The sequence below is a fragment of the Scyliorhinus canicula genome, chromosome 16 (assembly GCF_902713615.1).
Source record: "Scyliorhinus canicula chromosome 16, sScyCan1.1, whole genome shotgun sequence".
NCBI lineage: Eukaryota > Metazoa > Chordata > Chondrichthyes > Carcharhiniformes > Scyliorhinidae > Scyliorhinus > Scyliorhinus canicula.
This window is the reverse complement of record NC_052161.1, coordinates 89,645,001-89,658,400: the sequence shown is the minus strand read 5'-3', so window position 1 is coordinate 89,658,400 and position 13,400 is coordinate 89,645,001. Positions and strand designations below refer to the sequence as shown.

Sequence of the window (13,400 nt, the reverse complement as noted above, 5' to 3'; positions counted from 1 at the left end):
CCATAGCAGAGAAGGCTACGGACCCAGTGCGGGAAAATGGGATGAGAATTGATCGATGTTTGATAGCCATGTGAGCACGTGGGCCGGAGGACCTCTTTCCGTCTGTCCATCTATCCATCCATCCCTCCTCATTGATCAGTCTAGCTATCTGTTTCGCGATATGGATGTCTCACGGACTCTGTTGAAAATGATGCTTTTCAAAATATATCCAATGTTGAGGTTGTTTTTGAATTTGTTGGTGTTTGTCAATGTTGAGGTTGTTGTTGGTGTTTGTCAATGTTGAGGTTGTTGTTGGTGTTTGTCAATGTTGAGGTTGTTGTTGAATTTGTTGGTGTTTGTCAATGTTGAGGTTGTTGTTGAGTATGGAGACAGAGAGAGAGAGAGCGAAAGGGGGGAGGTGGCACCTGTCAGTGTTTAACACTGGACCATATGGGGTGTGTCTGAACTGAACAAATACTCACAGGATCAGGTCTGAGTCCTGATTCCCCAAGGTCAGGGTGTTAGACTGGAACAGACTGCCTTGGGCAAGGTCCTCTGTAACTGGGGACAGTGATCACATGGGCAATGGAGGGGGCTATTAAAGGCTTCACACCATCCAACCAGAGAGAGACAGTGAGGCAGTGTGAGACAGGGAGAGGCAGAGAGACGGAGAGAAGGAGGGAGAAAGATAGTGAGGGACAAACAGAGAGACAGAGAGGCAGACAGAGACAGAGAGAAACAAAAAGACGGAGACAGCGAGAGGAAGGGAGGGTGAGAGACAGAGAGGGAAAAACAGAGAGAGACGGAAAGATTGAAACAAGTGGCGGACCCTCAGACTGGGACTGTCTGGCTTGACAGGATGGAACTGCTACCCCGAGCAGCAATTCTCATTTACTCTCTCTCCATCCTTTGTCAGGTCAGTCAACATTCAATCCTTCCTTCGCTCTCTCCAACTGAGCTTTCCTTCCCCTCTCTCTCTCTCTCGCTCTCTCTCTAACTGAACATTAACCCCTCTCCCTCACTCTCACTTAACATTCCTTCTCTCTCTCTTTCTCTCTCACTAACTGAACATTCCCTCGCTCCCTCGACCTCTCTCACTAACTGAACATTTCCTCGCTCCCTCGACCTCTCTCACTAGCTGAACATTCCTTTTCTCGCTGACTGAACACTCTCTTTCTCTCCCTCACTAACTGAACGTTCCCTCTCCCTCTCTCTCTGTCTCATTCTCTCTCACTAACTGAATATTCTCCCTCCCTCTCTACAAATAAACATTCTCTCTGTCTCTCTCTCTGGCTTGCTCTCTGTTACTCCCTCTCTCTCTGTCCCTCCCTCTATCTCAGTCTCGCTCTCTCTCTGGGCGTGATTCTCCAGCCTCGTTGCGCTCTCACTCCAGTGTAACGAGACCAGTTAATACCGGGAAAGACCAAAAACGAGATCCACGAAGGGCGCCAAACAGTTTGCGATGCAAATGGCCCAGTCCCCTTAGGCACAATCGGGATCTCGCCGTAGCTTGGCGAGAAACCAATTATCATCATTAAGTCCCATTTTTATACAGTCAACGAGAGTGACCCAATATCCAACAGCCTCCTGTCATTCATCCTTGCTGTACTCCCCAGCAAGCACTCCTTTTCAAAAATGCGAACCTGGCGGAAGGGCTTCTGTGGGGAGCCATGGAGGTGAGTAGCCATCTTTGCTCACAGGCTTGCCACCCCAGTGCTCAGCAGGGCGGGGGGGGATGCTCAGCTGGGGGTGGGGGACACTCCGCAGCGGTAGGTCGCCATGGTGGTCGGATATCACGGGGTGGCAACCGGGGGACAATCGTTCGTAGAACCACCATGCCAACCACTGGATCGTATCTACCCATTCCGGGGGCAACGCTTGTCCCTGCCCGTCTGCCTCACCGAGCATACATTACCCCCATTGACTGCTGAGGCCTCTGGCTGTGCGGCTGAAGATTATTACGATGTTGGCGATCGCGGATAAGTGAGCACTTCACACATGCCAAGTGGATTCCTGTGGGTGAGTGGGCCATGTAGCAAGCGCAAGTCATTGCCGAGCATCCCAATCGCACCATGATGCCTGGACACTGTGCCTGTACAACGTGTGAGACATCACCACACACGCCACAGCCACTATCCACACACCCAGGGAATGGGACATATCTCCGGAACAATGTCCATGGCCGGAGGGTGGGTGAGTGCCACGGGGTGAGGGGGATGGCTGGAGAGATGGGTAACAGTTCCGGAGGTCTCCCAGCATTGCGAAAGAAAGTGAAAGAGGCATCATAATGGTTATGCAAAATGGTTTTTACAATATCCCAATACCGATGATGCCCCCCCACCCGCCCCAACCCACAATGCCCACGTCCGCTCCCACCACCACCCACCTACCCCCCTCCTCTCTACCTCAGTGCCCTCAGTGACCCTCAATGTGCCTGGCCCTTCTAGCTCTACCACTCTATCAAAGGAGGTGAGAAATCTTTTTTTAAATAAATTTAGAGTACCCAATTATATTTTTTCCAATTAAGCAGCAATTTAGCGTGGCCAATCCACCTACCCCGGACATCTTTGGGTTGTGGGGGTGAGACCCACGCAGACACGGGGAGAAAGTGCAAACTCCACATGGACAGTGACCCAGGGCCGGATTTCGAACCTGGGTCCGCAGCACCATAGGCAGCAATGCTAACCACTTGCCACCCCCAGGTGGGGATTCTTATGTCTGGCACCCCGCCACCATGCGTTCTCTCCCGCCAATTGTGGCAGAGGTTTTCCTGAGGAGACACAGAGGGCATCATTGGGCACATGCATGGCTCACGTTGGTGGGAGAGGGGTTGTGAAGGTGGGGTTTGGGAGCAGGGGGAGGGGACAGGGCTGGGGGTCGCATGGGGAGTTGGGGTTGGATGCTGTCATGGGGCGGAAGGGGCTCGGGGGTTTGGAGTGTTAGTGTTGCCCAGTGTAGGGCGTTGACCTTCTTCCCTCACTGCTGACCAGTCCCCTTGGTCACACTGTTCGAACTAAAGGCTGCTTCAACTGGCTGCCTTGTGGCTCGCCCTTCGGGACCCTCGGGGGAACAGGACACTCCTTCTAGCCTCCACCTCGTCCAGGAGCCTCCCCAGGTCAGTGTCCACCATCTTCGGGCTGGTCTCCTCAGTGCCATTGTTGCGAGCTGACTGGGGTTGGCCGAGCAAGTGTAGCCTAAGTGCTGCTCGACTTGTTAGCGGGTAGCTGGTGAGCGCGATCCCGGCGAATCAGCTGGCGAGCAGTTGTTTGCGGTGAGAGGCCCATGAGGCCTCGTAAGTGGACCAATTAATGTTGAATTGTGTTACTGGCCTCGCTGGATGGAGCGTTGGGGCGCTCGTGGCGATTCCTGCTCGGTACCACACTGAGAAATCACTCCCTTTGTCTTTCTATGTCTGCTTCTCTATCTGTCTGTCTCGCTCTCTCTCTCCCTCTCTGTCTCTCCCTCTCAGTCTCTCCCTCTCTGTTGCTCCCTATCTGTCTCTCCCTCCCTATCTCTCCCTCTTTCTCTCTCTCTTGCTGTCCCTTTTCCTCCATCTATTTCTCTCTCTGTTAATGTATCTCGTCGATAACTGTTGATCTCTCTCTCCTGATGAAGATGGTGGGGGTTCGCAGTGACGATGATGAGTGTGTCTCCAGTGAACAGTGAGTATATTCCACATTTAATCTTGAATGGTGATGCATGATCAATTGTACAAAGACTAAGGTTGGATACAGCTGTGGCTTTATTGCAGTAAGATGTGCTGGCAAAATGGCTGCTGAATAGAGGACACGCATATTTATACCCCACCTACTGGGCGAAGCCAGCAGGCAGGGGCTACCGGCGAACCTGTAGTACAGGTCCTACCTTATATAACCTAATACAGGTGTAACAGTGGTTTACCACAAATGGTCAGTACTGAGGAAGCGCCGCACTGTCAGAGGGTCAGTACTGAGGGAGCCCCGCACTGTCAGAGGGTCAGTACTGAGGGAGCCCCGCACTGTCAGAGGGTCAGTACTGAGGGAGTGCCGCACTGTCAGAGGGTCAGTACTGAGGGAGTGTTGCACTGTCAGAGGGTCAGTACTGAGGGAGTGCTGCACTGTCAGAGGGTCAGTACTGAGGAAGTGCTGCACTGTCAGAGGGTCAGTACTGAGGGAGTGTTGCACTGTCAGAGGGTAAGTACTGAGGGAGCCCCGCACTGTCAGAAGGTCAGTACTGAGGGAGTGCCGCACTGTCAGAGGGTCAGTACTGAGGGAGTGTTGCACTGTCAGAGGGTCAGTACTGAGGGAGTGCTGCACTGTCAGAGGGTCAATACTGAGGGAGTGCTGCACTGTCAGAGGGTCGGTACTGAGGAAGTGCTGCACTGTCAGAGGTTCAGTACTGAGGGAGAGCTGCACTGTCGGAGGGTCAGTACTGAGGGAATGCTGCACTGTCAGAGGGTCAGTACTGAGTGAGTGTCGCACTGTCAGAGGGTCAGTACTGAGGGAGTGTCACACTGTCAGAGGGTCAATACTAAGGGAGTGCTACACTGTCAGAGGGTCAGTACTGAGGGAGTGCTGCACTGTCAGATGGTCAGTACTGAGGGAGTGCTGCATTGTCAGAGGATCAGTACTGAGGGAGTGCTGCACTGTCAGAGAGTCAGTACTGAGGGAGTGCCGCACTGTCAGAGGGTCAGTACTGAGGGAGTGCCTCACTGTCAGAGGGTCAGTACTGAGGGAGTGCTGCACTGTCAGAGGGTCAGTACTGAGGGAGTGCTGCACTGTCAGAGGGTCAGTACTGAGGGAGTGCTGCACTGTCAGACGGTCAGTACTGAGGGAGTGCTGCATTGTCAGAGGATCAGTACTGAGGGAGTGCTGCACTGTCAGAGGGTCAGTACTGAGGGAGTGCCGCACTGTCAGAGGGTCAGTACTGAGGGAGTGCCGCACTGTCAGAGGGTCAGTACTGAGGGAGTGCCTCACTGTCAGAGGGTCAGTACTGAGGGAGTGCTGCACTGTCAGAGGGTCAGTACTGAGGGAGTGCTGCACTGTCAGAGGGTCAGTACTGAGGGAGTGTTGCACTGTCAGAGGGTAAGTACTGAGGGAGCCCCGCACTGTCAGAAGGTCAGTACTGAGGGAGTGCCGCACTGTCAGAGGGTCAGTACTGAGGGAGTGTTGCACTGTCAGAGGGTCAGTACTGAGGGAGTGCTGCACTGTCAGAGGGTCAATACTGAGGGAGTGCTGCACTGTCAGAGGGTCAGTACTGAGGAAGTGCTGCACTGTCAGAGGTTCAGTACTGAGGGAGAGCTGCACTGTCGGAGGGTCAGTACTGAGGGAATGCTGCACTGTCAGAGGGTCAGTACTGAGTGAGTGTCGCACTGTCAGAGGGTCAGTACTGAGGGAGTGTCACACTGTCAGAGGGTCAATACTAAGGGAGTGCTACACTGTCAGAGGGTCAGTACTGAGGGAGTGCTGCACTGTCAGATGGTCAGTACTGAGGGAGTGCTGCATTGTCAGAGGATCAGTACTGAGGGAGTGCTGCACTGTCAGAGAGTCAGTACTGAGGGAGTGCCGCACTGTCAGAGGGTCAGTACTGAGGGAGTGCCTCACTGTCAGAGGGTCAGTACTGAGGGAGTGCTGCACTGTCAGAGGGTCAGTACTGAGGGAGTGCTGCACTGTCAGAGGGTCAGTACTGAGGGAGTGTTGCACTGTCAGAGGGTAAGTACTGAGGGAGCCCCGCACTGTCAGAGGGTCATTACTCAGGGAGTCCTGAACTGTCAGAGGGTCAGTACTGAGGGAATGCTGCACTCTCAGAGGGTCAGTACTGAGGGAGTGCTGCACTGTCAGAGGGTCAGTACTGAGGGAGTGCTGCACTGTCAGAGGGTCAGTACTGATGGAGAGCCACACTGTTGGTGACTCCAATCTGCCCCATTCCTCAACAGTCTCTCCGAAATAACCCTTCTCTCTCATTCTGTTCCCAGCTGCTCCAACCTGGAGTCCCACCTGACGAGTCTGTGGTATGTCTGGTGAGTACCGATGGGTTGGTTGACCAAGTGGGCCTTCACAAAGTAACACACTCTCACTCCCACACACAGACACTCCTACACACAGACACTCCTACACACAGACAGACATACACACACTTACACATTCCATCACACTCGCACATTCACACACACACACTCACTTCCACGCAGACACTCGCACATACACACTCATACACTCACACACACAGTCACAAACTCACTCACACCTACACTCCCTCACTCATTCACACATTCCCTCACACATTCACACACATACTTTCACACACACACACACTAACGCACACTTCTGCACTCACTCACATACACACAGATTCACAATCGCACACATACCCTTACACACTCACATACCAGGGGCTGGTTTAGCACAGGGCTAAGAAGCTGGCTTTTAAAGCAGACCAAGGCAGGCCAGCAGCACGGTTCAATTCCAGTACCAGCCTCCCCGAACAGGTGCCGGAATGTGGCGACTTGGGGCTTTTCACAGTAACTTCACTTGAAGCCTACTTTCAACAATAAGCAATTTTTATTTCATTTCACCTACACACACTCTCACATACCCACACACTCATACAAACATACTCATACATGCACTCACTCACGCAATCATTTACATGCAGTCACTCACATGGACTCTCTCACAAACTCGCATATACACATAATCACACATTTACACACACACATAATCATGTATGTTACAACACCTTGGTCAAACATACAATCAATTCCAGCCCCACAGACTCAGGAGGCCTTATATCGGTGAATTAACCATTAATTTGAGTTTTCTAAACATCTTTCACCCTTAACTGCTCCAATGGCTCACAGACACCAGATTTTTTTTTTTAAATTTCGAGTACCCAGTTATTTTTTTCCAATTAAGGGGCAATTTAGCATGGCCAATCCACCTATTCTGCACATCTTTTGGGTTGTGGGGGGGAAACCCACGCAGATACGTGAGGAACGTGCAAAATCGACATGGACGGTGACCCAGGGCCGGGATTCGAACCCGGATCCTCAGCGCCGTAGGCAGCAATGCTAACCACTGTGCCACCGTGCTGCTCTCAGACATCAGATTTATAAATAAAACTTTAACAAATTGTTAATAATAAAAGGAAAAGATGAATATATAAAGAAATAACAGGATAATGGTCAATCAGACTACCTAATCCTTAGACCCTGTCCCGCCCTCCACATAGACACGTACAAGACAGACACAAGCTAAAGGTTGGTGAGGAATTAAAATAAAGAGATTAAAGAGTAGGTTTGAGATGAGTCTTCACTGGGAAATAGATTTACCCAAGAGTTCCAGGTCAGAGCAATTCCGCCCTTCAGCCACCAGATGGAGCTAGGAACAGGGGTTCAGGTCAGTGCAATTCTCACTATCAGCCACCAGATGGTGCTATAACAGGATACTCAGATTGATGCACTCTTGCTTTTTTATCACTAAATGCAGCTTTCCTCGCCCTGTAGATTAATATAACTTTGACTCTGGAATTAGCAGTTTTAATTGGCCTGATCCTGGTACAAGACTCTGGCAGTTTTATCACAAATGCTCCCACCTTAAGCTTCAACTTCTTGAAGCCTACTTGTAACAATAAGCGATTATTACTGGCACTGGTTTAGCACAGTGGGCCAAACAGCTAGCTTGAATGCAGAACAATACCAGCAGTGCGGGCTCAATTCCCATACTGGCCTCCCTGAATAGGCGCTGCAATGTGGCGATTAGGAGCTTTTTACAGTAACTTCATTGAAGCTTACTTGTGACAATAAGCTATTATTGTTATCAGAAAATCGCAGATGGATTCAACAAAGAAGAACCCCTAACCCCTGAAGCCATCTCCATGTCAATGTGGCATATTTTGGGCTGTCCTAAATAGAATTGCAAAAACTAATTGTGTTTTGCCCTCAACACAACTCTTTGATTTTGCACCTACATGAATAATGTACATAACTGTAGACTATGATTTCTCCAGAGTTGCTTGCTCTATCAAAAAACTTACGTTTACAAACTGCCTGTAACCTCTGTTTATTCCTTCACACTTTCATTGAGACAACGTGGAGCTGTTCATCGTGATATTCATCAGCTTCCTATTTACATCTTCCACTCCCACCTCCAGCACAGTGATTACCATCCTGAAGTTAAAAACTATTCCTCAAAAACACACAGATTTTACAATTGGCTTTTTTGCAACATCATACCTCCCCTTTCCCCCTCTATCCATACATCCTGCCCCTTTCCTTCTCTATCCCTCCCTCCCCTTGTCTCCGCCATGCCTCCCTTCCTCCCTCTTCTGGGCCCCATCTCCTCCTTCCTCCTCTTGATCCTTATATCCTGCCCCATGCCTTATCTATCTTTTCCTCTCCTTGTCTCCCCATCCCTCCCTCCCTCCCTCCCTACCCTTGACCCATCTCTGTCACTTCCTCCCCTTTACCCAAGTGCCTCCCAGTCATAATTCCTACTGGCCCCTCTATCCTCCTTGATAGAATCTACATTTTTAGTATATAACAAGTTAAAGGAATAAATGGCCCAAGAATTAAAATGGCTTCTTGAAATGGATTGGTAAAATGCCCACATTTCAAACAGGACAGTAAAAAATGATGTTTACCATGAGAACTATCAAGATAAAGAAGCCAGAATTACCAAGGACACATTTGGTTAACTTATAGTGTCTGGACAGTGTTCCCAGAAACTGTTTTCATGACAACGGATAAGATTCATAAGAAGGACGCATTTCATCACCTCATATTATAATTTGGTGGACAAATTTTAATCAAAGTCATGGGATTCAGGGTGATTTAACAGTTTGGATCAAAAATTGGCTCGCTGTAAGAAGACAGAGGGTGGTGGTTGATGGGAAATGTTCAGCCTGGAGTTTAGTTACTATTGGTGTACCACAAGGGTCTGTTTTGGGGCCACTGCTGCTTGTCATTTTTATAAATGACCTGGAGGAGAGCGTAGAAGGATGGGTGAGTAAATTTGCTGATGACACTAAAGTCGGTGGAGTTGTGGACAGTGCGGAAGGATGTTGCAGGTTACAGAGGGACATAGATAAGCTGCAGAGCTGGACTGAGAGGTGGCAAATGGAGTTTAATGCAGAAAAGTGTGAGATGATTCATTTTGGAAGGAGTAACAGGAAGACAGAGTACTGGGCTAATGGTAAGATTCTTGGTCGTGCGGATGAGCAGAGAGATCTCGGTGTCCATGTACATATATCCCTGAAAGTTGCCACCCAGTCTGATAGGGTTGCTAAGAAGGCGTATGGTGTGTTAGCTTTTATTGGCAGAGGGATTGAGTTTCGGAGACATGAGGTCATGTTGCAGCTGTACAAAACTCTGGTGCGGCCGCATTTGGAGTATTGCGTGTAGTTCTGGTCGCCGCATTATAGGAAGGATGTGGAAGCATTGGAAAGGGTGCAGAGGAGATTTAGCAGGATGTTGCCTGGTTTGGAAGGAAGATCTTATGAGGAAAGGCTGAGGGACTTAAGGCTGTTTTCGTTAGAGAGAAGAAGGTTAAGAGGTGACTTAATTGAGGCATACAAGATGATCAGAGGATTAGATAGAGTGGACAGTGAGAGCCTTTTTCCTCAGAAGGTGATGGCTAGCACGAGGGGGCATAGCTTTAAATTGAGGGGAGATAGATATAGGACAGATGTCAGAGGTAGGTTCTTTACTCAGAGAGTAGTAAGGACGTGGAATAACCTGCCTGCAACAGTAGTGGACTAGCCAACATTAAGGGCATTTAAATGGTCATTGGATAAACATATGGATGATAAAGGAATAGTGGAGATGAGCTTCAGAGTGGTTTTACAGGTCGGCGCAACATCGAGGGCTGAAGGGCCTGTACTGCGCTGTAATGTTCTATGTTCTAATTGTGTAATAACTTTAACCCAATCACAGCCAGAAAGGGAGGTACCATTAGTGACAGCAATAATCTTTAAAAAATAGGTGCCGGTTTGAACAATTCATTCTGGAATCACCTACCTTAAACATCTGAAGCTACTTTTCTGTGCTATGGCTTTGAACAGCCATTTTAATTCTATTTTCAACTTTTCTGTATCGTGTATTCAATTAGAAGAAATATCAAGAGCTGTAATTTGTATTGAATTCAACTCAGTACTCTGTATTTGCTTGGACAGAACAAACTTTAAAAAACTCGATCTGCAAGAAAACTGACCTTTGATGAGAGACATCTGCGAACTAAATAAATAAAGACAATTTACTTTGTGCATGAAGCTCAGTTTAATAATCTGACGAGTAGTGTATACAGTACGGCGACACATAAGATACACTAACTACAGTTCAGATCTAAAACTCCCCCACCACCCCTCTTTCATTCCCTCGCTTATCCTCATGTTCTCCCAATTCCAATCTCCACAATCGTCTTTCCCTCCCTCTCCTTCACTAGCCCTCTCTCTCTCCCTCTCTCTCTAACACTGTGGGGAGAAGGGAAAATGTCTGTCTCTCCGAGGGTGGTTAGTGTCTGGGATTCTCTTCTCTGATCCAGAGTACAGTAGGGGCTATGGCTCTTTGACCACATACGAGGTTGAGTGAGACAGATATCTGAGCAACAGGGGGCCGAGGGTGATGGGCGGGCGAGTGTTCTTCCGATAGCAAACCAGACCCCAACAGTGGCAAGGATACTGGGCAGAAACCCAATATTTTAGTTTAATTTCATAAGACTGTGAGGAAAGAATACCAGGAGTGATAATACAAAGAAATAGCAACATAGGATTTAAAATTAATATATTACAAAGACAGTATTAAACTATCACATAAAAAAATCACCCCTGAAAGAAAGCTGCTCAATACAGTGATCACAACACCCTTAACTGCTATCTTTATTCACACTTATTCAACAAGGGAAAGAAACACCTCAGCCCGCAATCCACAATTGAATATCATTGGCACTCAGGAAAACTTGCTTTACAGCGATCTTCTCTGAGAAAGAAAGATCTTTCAACACTGCTTTTTAAAGACAAGAACTCACTCCTGTCAGACCCATGCAGGAACTATGCCTGTGTTTCTGCAGAAGCTGTTCCAGCTGTTTTTTTCACATTTCCAACCACGCCACTGTACTGTCTGCAGACATACCTTTTAACTGAGCTGTAGAGAGCAAACTGCTTGGCTTCGAGACACAGCTCCAGCTAGAACTGTACTGCATTCCCAGCAAAATGCCCGATACCTTAGCTCCATCCAGCAGCGACATCACCTTACCAAGCTAAAATCTAATTAACTGCACAGGGAATCCCCCTTGATCCAAACAAAACTGCATTAGCGCAAGCTTTTTACAATGGTTAAATAGCAATCCCTAACTCCCAAAATCTATCTTGTCTTTCAAATGAGACACACACACATTAACTCAGGCATTTAAACCTATCTGCTCCAAAAAATGATAATACAATACATCTGAAATTGTTACATTCAGATAGGGACAGAGAGGGACAATTGGGTCAGCCAAGTTCATATCGAAGGGGACAGCAAGACTCGAGGGGCTGAGTAGAGGATGCTGCTGCTAACCCTGATGTTCTTAACTCCTTTTTTCCTCCTTGACCTCAGGTTACTGCTGGTCCTCTCTCTGCTATTGGTCCTGTGCGGAATCCTCACAAGCTGTCTGCGGTGCTGCGGAAGAAGACAGCAGGAGGCCGGAACATTGAGCCCACGACCATATGAAGTCACTGTCATCACCCTGGACCAGGACAACACTATTCACAGCACCATCCAGAACACCATCACCTGTGAGTGCCTGACCCCGAGACGGAGAATCACTCTGTATCTAACCGAGTGTCTGACTGCGAGAGGGAGCTATATTCTGTATCTAACCCTATGCTTTGGCTGTCCTGGGAGTGTTTTATGGGAAAGTATAGAGGGAGCTTTACTCTGTGTCTAACCCCATGCGGTACCTTTCCTGGGAGTAATGATGTGGACATGCCGTCATTGAACTGGGGTGGGCTCAGTAAAAAGTCTGACAACACCAGGTTAAAGTCCAACAGGTTTGTTTGGAATCACTAGCTTTCGGAGCGCAGCTGTCCTTGGGAGTGTTTGATGGGGATAGTGTAGAGGGAGCTTTACTCTGTATCTAACCCCGTGCTGTACCTGTCCTGGGAGTGTTTCATGGGGACAGTGTAGAGGGAGCTTTACTCTGTATCTAACCCCGTGCTGTACCTGTCCTGGGAGTGTTTGATGGGGACAGTGTAGAGGGAGATTTACTCTGTATCTAACCCCGTGCTGTACCTGTCCTGGGATTGTTTGATGGGGACAGTGTAGAGAGAGCTTTACTCTGTATCTAACCCCGTGCTGTACCTGTCCTGGGAGTGTTTGATGGGGACAATGTAGAGGGAGCTTTACTCTGTGTCTAACCCCGTGCTGTACCTGTCCTGGGAGTGTTTGATGGGGACAATGTAGAGGGAGCTTTACTCTGTATCTAACCCCGTGCTGTACCTGTCCTGGGAGTGTTTGATGGGGACAATGTAGAGGGAGATTTACTCTGTGTCTAACCCCGTGCTGTACCTGTCCTGGGAGTGTTTGATGGGGACAATGTAGAGGGAGATTTACTCTGTGTCTAACCCTGTGCTATGTTCTTCCCCCCTTTCCCCTGCTACAGCGATCCAGTCTCTGTTTGCACCTAGTGCTCGACGCATTTTCACGGTGACCCGTTGCCACAATGCAGCCCCTGCCCGCGAGAACCCTCCAGGTTATGAGGAGGCACTGGAGAGAGTCGAAGTTCCCAAAGTGCCTGAGGAGGGAGCTGGACCGAGGGGGATGATGGAGGCAGGAAGATAAGTTTCTGCCGATGTACTTTGGACGCCTGCCTACCCCTCCCTGAAGCCTAGCCTGAAGCTGCTCAGCATTTAGTTCCCTTCTCTTTGGATCCAGTCTGTAATTTGTGCTGCCAATCACCGCCTGTCAACTGTGATTAGTACAATAAAAATAAAGTTTTCAAATTGCAATTGTTTTGTGTCCTACTCTATTGATCAAGCACGCAAAGTGCTCAACGTTTCCCCATGGGAGAAAATCCCCCCCCCCCGCCAACTTCATCCCAGGAATGGGCCGAGCTAACCGTCTCTGAACTGCTTCCAGAGCAGTTATATCCGATCACAAATAAGGAGGCCAACACTCTTTGCAATAGTGGTACTATTGCTGAGGCCCTGTAAAGCCCCAAGAAAACTTCCTGACTTTTATATTCCACTCCCCCTCGCAGCGAACACCAACCCTCCATTTGCCTTCCTGATCACTTGTACATCGGCGTTCTAACTTTCTGAGATTAATGTACTCAGACGCCCAGATCCCTCTGTACAGCAGAAAGGTGGGCAGTCTCTCTCCATCTAAAAAGCTCACTGCTTTTCTATTGTTCCTGCCAATGTGGACCACCCTCACGTTTTCCCACATTACGCTCCGTCTGCTGTTAGGG

General features: G+C 48.9%; 1 protein-coding gene across 2 annotated transcripts; it reads left to right on the top strand.

The window, feature by feature from the left end:
• Positions 1-676: 676 nt before the first annotated feature.
• Positions 677-12,908, top strand: LOC119950652 (transmembrane protein 52B-like). 2 transcript variants are annotated; one of them, XM_038773266.1, is made up of 5 exons: positions 677-895; positions 3,595-3,641; positions 5,933-5,977; positions 11,549-11,727; positions 12,594-12,908. In XM_038773266.1, the coding sequence occupies exons 1-5, from the start codon at positions 839-841 to the stop codon at positions 12,770-12,772; spliced, it is 507 nt and encodes a 168-aa protein (XP_038629194.1). In that variant the 5' UTR covers positions 677-838; the 3' UTR covers positions 12,773-12,908. The 2 variants fall into 2 exon arrangements, with proteins under 2 accessions (XP_038629194.1, XP_038629195.1); XM_038773267.1 differs by lacking the exon at positions 677-895 and adding an exon at positions 911-1,655.
• The last annotated feature ends 492 nt before the right edge of the window (positions 12,909-13,400 follow it).

Coding starts and splice junctions, on each gene's coding strand:
- LOC119950652 (XM_038773266.1), top strand. CDS start 839: ATGGAACTGCTACCCCGAGCAGCAATTCTCATTTACTCTCTCTCCATC. Junction 896..3,594: donor CTCTCTCCATCCTTTGTCAG/GTCAGTCAACAT, acceptor CTCCTGATGAAG/ATGGTGGGGGTTCGCAGTGA. Junction 11,728..12,593: donor CATCCAGAACACCATCACCT/GTGAGTGCCTGA, acceptor CCCCTGCTACAG/CGATCCAGTCTCTGTTTGCA.